This window comes from Danio rerio, chromosome 7 (genome assembly GCF_049306965.1).
Source record: "Danio rerio strain Tuebingen ecotype United States chromosome 7, GRCz12tu, whole genome shotgun sequence".
Classification (NCBI taxonomy): Eukaryota; Metazoa; Chordata; class Actinopteri; order Cypriniformes; family Danionidae; genus Danio; species Danio rerio.
This window is the reverse complement of record NC_133182.1, coordinates 69250001-69257500: the sequence shown is the minus strand read 5'-3', so window position 1 is coordinate 69257500 and position 7500 is coordinate 69250001. Positions and strand designations below refer to the sequence as shown.

General features: G+C 39.5%; 1 protein-coding gene across 9 annotated transcripts in view; it reads right to left on the bottom strand.

Moving 5' to 3' along the window:
- The window catches only part of pacsin3 (protein kinase C and casein kinase substrate in neurons 3), an 86309-nt gene that overhangs the window by 6017 nt on the left and 72792 nt on the right, over positions 1 to 7500 (bottom strand). For 5 of the 9 annotated variants that reach the window (XM_073906340.1, XM_005166593.4, XM_005166594.4 and 2 more), the window contains one exon: positions 5730 to 5890. In XM_073906340.1, coding sequence (XP_073762441.1) covers positions 5730 to 5890 — 161 coding nt within the window. 9 annotated transcript variants of the gene reach the window in all.

Below are 7500 nucleotides of genomic sequence, written 5' to 3'. Positions count from 1 at the left end.
GTCGCATGACTAGGTAAAACTATAGGTCTTCTGAGAAAATTTGCTCAGGCGAATGAAGCGAACGGGAGATAGCGAAAACTACAATTTCCATCAGCCCATGCTTGACCATCATCCCTTGCGGTCTGTTGTCGCTACAGATCCAGTAATGCGGAAATGGAGTGTGCTGCTAGAAGCGGGGATGAAAAGAGCTGGAAAACTCTAAGGCCCCGTTTACACTAATGCGTTTTAGTTTGAAAACGCATAAGTTTTGCTACGGTTACGCCAACCGTCCACACTACGCCGGAGTTCTCGAGCGCAGAAAACGGAGCTTTTCGAAAACGCTGGAGAGGCCGTTTTCATTCTGAAATGCTGCTGCTCCATCTCAGTGTGGATGATGGAAAACGGAGACATCTGAAAACGGAGGCGGGGCTGCAGACATTAGCCTCTCTGATTAAGGCTTTTCCTGAATATTAAGTAGCCTAACACGCACAGTTCAGTCCTGCATTCTCTCCGTGTAAGTTCAGACTTCGCAAGTTTGATCAAGGCTGCAGTCTCTTCTTCTCAGTTTGATATGGAAAAGCAGATTATACCGAGGACACGGGTAAATCTTCAAAGGGAACAGTGTACTTTATAACTTCATTCACATCACCCTGGCTTCGTTGTTTCACTTTCTCAACAATAAAATAAAAACATGATTTAAGGAACTGCCTATTTTCATTTTAATATTAGCAACTTAGACAGCAGACATGTTGAGGCGTCGTGCTGCATAAGATGAGCGTCATCTTCACTGTGTGGATATTTATAACAAAACGGAGCCGATAACAACTGCCTCCTTTCAATTTCAGTGAAAATACGAAACAGCCTCTCTTTTGCTGAGTATCAGTTTTAAGAATCGATAATGGCCATTTTAAAAGTATAACATACAATTAGTTTATACATTATAGGAAATAAAGGCAAGCGATCAGTCAATATACAGAATGTACGTGGTTACATTAATCATTAACTTATCTTTGCGCTCAGCCAAAACACGTTACCTGAGAACAAGTAATAGATTCCAATGACCAAAGTCAGGGAATATGTCGTTAGATAAAGACAACAAGATGAATGAAATATCACGTTTAATAAATATAGTGAGATTAGATCCAGCGGGAGATGCTTGATGAGAAGTCCGACTAGCAGAGCTCTCATCTGGGTAGATGGGCTGATTGTGATTAAATGTTGAATGTGATGAGTTTTCAACAATACTAAATTGAAACTTTATTTTTTTACATGGTTTAATAATTTTTTGTTATTAAAATTGAAGTTCCTGTTTCAAAGCTTACAGATAGATGGCTAATTTGTATGTCATTGACACTTTTGGCACTTTTTTGGAGTATTTTCATAAGTTTTGTTTTTTCCTGTAAATGATTCAATAAATAACGTACCGTGACATTCATACCGAGGTATTACCGTACCGTGAAATTCTGATACCGTTACATCCCTAATATATATATATTAGCAATATCACATGAGTAGCAGTGCGATATGGCTGTATATCGGCACTGGTGGGAGGCGTGCGTTGGCTTGAGGCCACAGGCCGAGTGCCTTAGTCTCCTCACCAGTGCCGATATACAGCCATATCGCACTGCTACTCATGTGATACTGCCTTTTTACAACAGTTTGACGGCATAATTGTGTATATAAAAACAAAATTAAACATGGTGAGTTTCAAAAACCCTTTTGTTTGAGGAACTACTTTCTTCCGCATTGGATTCAAATCATAAACTGACAGCTGAGCAAGCATCTTTTAAACTTCAGATCTGTAGTGTCTGCTTGTTGCTGGCTGTATGTGGGCGGAGTAATACACAAAGGGTAAAGAGGCTGTACAAGTGCTGATATTACTTAAATATATCACGGCTATCAGCCAATCAGATTCGAGAACCAGACAGAACGGTTGTGTGTGTGTGTATATATATATATATATATATATATAAAACATACAAAGAATTAATTCTCTTCCTATCAGGTCAGGGTGTGCGTTTAAAAGCAGGGTTTTGTACTGGCTGTAACAGATTCAGCAGCGCAACACACAAACCTTAGATAGGCCATAGTAAACACACACCCTAATCTTATGAAAAAACAAAGTGTTGTTTGATGCACTAAACTGTTCATGGAGCTTCATTTGACATAGATCAGGGTTCATAAATCTCATTCCTGGAGGTCCGGTGCCCTGCAGTGTTTAGCTCCAACTTGCCTCAACACACCTGCCTGGGTGTTTCAAGTATAACTAGTAGTACCTTGATTAGCTTGTTCAGGTGTGTTTGTTTAGGGTGGGAGCTAAAATCAGCAGGACACCAGACCTCCAGGAACAAGTTTGGTGATCCCTGATATAGATGACCCACTGAAGTCTCATGGAATGTTTTGACCAAGTTCCTAGTTCCTTTTCTGAATGCTGAATGTCATGCATGTCTCAGGATCATTAGCTGCACTTCCATCCACCTATTTTTATGCACATTTTGAAATATGGTATAAAAAACCTGGATGGAAATGTCAAGATGTGCATACATTTTTTAAATGTGCATAAAAAAAATATGCGCACAACTGAGTAGGATAAACATTTTATCCGATAAGAAAAAAATTTGACTACGATGGAAACGCATTTACCGAATAAATTCAGCATGCGCATCAAAGATCTTTCACATGAAAGATCATGTGATGGTATGTTTGGGTGGATGATGAACATTTTTAAATGTTATATACAAGAAAAGCAACGACCATCCTTGATGGAAAACATCAGCAGATCTTTCAAGAAGTGCAAGCGGAGATGATCTCCCGCCTCCAAAAGCAAGATGAGATGACACATTGGCTGAATCTGAAACCAACTACAACTCAGTAGGTACTGCATTTGAAATTAAACATACTGCTCGGCCATTAGAAAAGTGTGTTCTATACAGTATAAATGTGAGTGGGATGAATGAGACTCGGACGTACTGCATCCGCCATTTTGTCATGATCATGTGACCTACCCGTGTCAGTTGCATCACTTCACTCTCATTAATGAATTCTCTCACGGTGCATCATGGGATAGCGTAGTGCCGGAAGTAGTAGCTCATCCGGGAACTTGTCACATACTGTTTTTTGAATTCTATGAACTCCTACATACTACGCGGCTCACATGAGCTGTGTCCCAAATCGCATACTTATGCACTATTCTACGCCATTTTGTAGTATAAACAGTGTAAGTAGTGTGTTCACACTGAAAACTCTAAAAATCATAAGTGCACTTTAATTACCCGGATGATGCACTCATTCAGCCGCTAAAATGAAGTGTGTAATGATGGACACTTCACGCACTCAACGACCGCAGGTTTGCATACGTAGCGGAAGGGGCGGAGCTATCGGACGCACATGTTGGATAACTTTATTTATTTTGGATGGTGAAAGCAAATTTCTCCAACGAGAGTGATTAAAGCGCCTCCCGATGGTGAATGCGGCAATACTCATGGCAGGTATTATTAGATAATTCTGTTGTTTATTTCACTGATTTGGCAACCGTCAAACGTCATTAGGGAAACGGTTTGAATTTCCGCTTAGTAAAAAAAACATTAGTGTGCCATTTGGGACACCACTTCATACATATACTATCCTGTTGAGTGTGTAAGTGCATAAGTACATAGTGCATGAGTGTATAGTGTATAGTGTGCCATTTGGGACGCAGCTATACTGTTTTCAGCGTACTATATTTCACCTAATTCTTCGCCGACAAGTGGGCACAGCCATTTGAATCTTTTTGGCTCGAGACTTCCAGTCTCATTCACTTCCATTCATTTTTAGACATTAAAAACTGTTTGTTTTGCTGTTTGATGTTGCAAACTGATATTATCTTATTGAAATATTCTACTTGGATTGTATAGTCATGCAAACATTCGTTTTTAAAGCAAGTAGTTTGCCCGTTTTCTGCCGACTGCCGTTTATTTCTCCTAGTCATTTCTCCCATAGGCGACTGAATCGGAAGTTCTAAAACAATCGCGAAAACAGGCGCACTTCCACATTTTAGAATACGGTCAATAGTTTGTGATTTCAGACGCAGCTATAGTGTTTCGTCTACGTGTTCTAAGATGCATAAGTTATTATATAGGAAAAAGGCCTTTTTTCAACGCAGCATCTTCCATTTATCTTTTAAAATGTGTCACCAATTTTTCAGGAAGTTTTGAGCGCTTTACTAGCAAAAGTGTCATGAGATATTCCAGTTTTGCACGTAAATTTATTTTGTATCTTTGGATGGAAACATGGCTACTGTTGCCAATGAAGGGTGAGAGAGCTGTTGGATTTCATCTAAAACAGGGGTCTCAAACTCAATTTACCTGGGGGCCGCAGGAGGCAAAGTCTGGGTGAGGCTGGGCCGCATAAGGGATTTCACAAAAAAAAAGTCCTCAAATGTCATTATTAACAGTTTTAATTATTTCTTCTGAACATGAAGTGTCCTGAACATTAATAGAACATTGAGTGAAGATTATGAACAGTTCTTCTGAACATGGTATCTTTTGCCTACTCCTTGCTGCCAGAGACTTGACAGCGCTTCTTCTCACAAATCTGAACCACATTTGGCTTTAGAGCGGAAGCAGTTGAGACCCTCAGTATGGCTTGAAGATGATCATCATTAAGTCTAGACCTGTACTTTTGACTGAAGTTCAAGGTGGAGAATAACTTCTCACACACTTCTCACACACTCAAAACTTCCCTTCCCTCACCTAAAAAAAAGGCGTATATATGTATAAATAAAACACCCCCACCCCACTCCAGTCACATCAGTCTGAGCCAGTCTGTATCTACCTATAATATATACAAGATGCAGGCTGTAGCTAGGTAGGTGGCAGGCAGGGGCGGGAACAGCTTACCTTGGTTCTGGCCGGCGCGAGTTCCCTCCCGTCACAGCGTCTAACAAAGGGGCGGGGTGCGTGGTGACGTCACCGGCATACCCGCCCCTTTGTTTACACGGTGGGCGGGGAATGCCAGTGACCGCTGTGTACGGATAGAATCAGCGGAGCGGGGAGCGCTCTCTCTCCCCGCTCCGCTGATTCTGTCAGTGTACAGTGGTTGGCGCGGGCCACAAAATATTGCACTGAGGGCTGCAAATGGCCTGCGGGCCGCGAGTTTGAGACCCCTGATCTAAAATATCTTAATTTGCTTTCTGAAGATAAACTTAGAAGGTCTTAGAAGATTGAAATGACATGATGGTGAGTAATTAATAACACAATTTGAATTTGTGCAGTGAACTAAAACTAACTAATAACAAAGAAAATCAAAGATTAACATAAGCTTTTAATTTAAATGGACACATTTACCTTGTCTCATTACCCTCTTCAAGTATAACAACTTGTTCAAGACCATTCTATGCTTTGCTAGTTTTATTTATTTTTAAACAATCTAGCACATACTGAGTTTGTGTTTTTATTTTGTCAGTTCACACTAGTTCCAAAGCAGTTTCATGGGTTTTGTGTAAATGTGATAAAGCGGTCTCAACCCATGTAACGTGTGGTTTATGGTTTAATAAAGAAAAATCACACACATGCACACATGCTTCAACTGGCAAACCCCATTTCGTTTCATCCTTTCAGCAATGCCTTTTGAATGAACTGCATTACCATGCACAAAAAAGACATTGAAAGAGCAGGGAAAATGGGTTTGATGAATCCACAAGCCACAGCCGGCCATTCGGTGTGTGTTTGTTCATGTGTGTGGAATTAATAAGCATTAGTAGGGATTAATACCTGCTTTAAAGCTCAGCTCATCAGCCTCCTGCCCAGTGTAATCATACAGCGCTCTAACGCGAACCCCGACTACCTTCTCCTCCTCGTCCACTCCGTTGGCCGCAATGTACTTTTTGGGGCTCTCTTCATCAGACCAGTCTGAGGAGTAGTCTTTACCAGCCCTGCTCAAACAGAAGGAGAAATTAGAGAAAGCCAACAAAGTCATGAGGAATCAAAAAAAGGTCAATTTGGTAAAGAAGTGATCTGTGACAGTTGAACTAAAACATTTGAACTGTTAATACTGAAGGAAATGAACTGTGACATGTCAAAGATTATCAGAAAAAAAAAGAAGAAAAATCACATTTACAGAAATGTAAATATTTTAAAAGCTTTACAAATTTCATCATCATGATAATACACTTGCGCTACACTACCTGACAGAAGTCTAGTTGTCTATTCAAGTTTTAGGAACAACAAATAATAACTTGACTCTAGTTAATCATTTGGTATCAGGAGTTCATCAAGTTTCTTTGAATTCACCTTCAATGCCTGCTCCTCCATCTTACCCCAGACATGCTCATTGTTTATGTCTGGTGACTAGGCTGGCCAGTCCTGGAGCACCTTGACCTTCTTTGCTTTTAGGAACTTTGATATGGGGGCTGAAGTATGAGTAGCACTATCCTGGTAAAGAATTTGCTACTCCTGTGGTTTGTAATGTAATGGGCAGCACAAATGTCTTGATACCTCAGGCTGTTGATGTTGCCATCCACTCTTTAGATCTCTCGCATGCCCCCATACTGAATGTAACCCCAAATCATGATATTTCTTTCACCAAACTCGACTGATTTCTCTGAGAATCTTGGGTCCATGCGGGCTTCAATAGGTCTTCTGCAGTATTTGTGATGATTGGATGTAGTTCAACAGATGATTCATCAGAAAAAAATTTGCCATTTTTCCAAATGATCAACTAGAAGTCAAGTTATTATTTGTTGCTTTTACAACTGGGAATAACGACAAGACTTTTGTCAGGTAGTGTATATGCACACAGCTAGATTTTTGCAGTAATTAGGACTTTGGACTAATTTGGAATAATTTTTTTGTCTATATATTTTATTTTTTATTTTTTTTTGCAGAAAATAACTGCTCAGGTATTTGTTTAACAGGCAACCAATACAAAAAACATACACTAGATGAAACACAAACATGATTATTTGTGTGAGGAATTCCACACAAATAGACATTTAGACTAATGTTCATAGCAAGTATATGAACACTGACAGGTGCCGCAATAACATGGACCACATTCTGATTTATCCTCATTAACCATTGTTGGACACATTTAGGATTTAATATGCAAGTACACAAGTGAACAAAATGTATAACAACCCTCTAGTAATTTAGTATATGTGTGAATGCACAAAAAAGTCTTACATAGTACCTTTAGGGGACAACAAATTAAAGCAGGTAAAAAATATATATATAAACACACACACTAGGTGTCGAGTAGGGTATTGTTGTCTATTGAAAGGAACACGCCAATAGACCAGTCATCTTGTTACAGAGTAGCACTCCTTTGAAATGAATGTGGGCCCAAGGTGCAGTGGCGGACTGGCTATCTGGAGCCATATATAATAACAATAATAATAATAATAATTAATATATTATTGCAGCTGTTTGACAACATTATGTACTTTTGAGGTTGTTTTTAGGTGAGAACATAGTTGTTTAAGTTGCCACTATGCAGTTAATTTGTAAGGATAGTGCCTATTTCAAAATATTTATAATTTTGGAA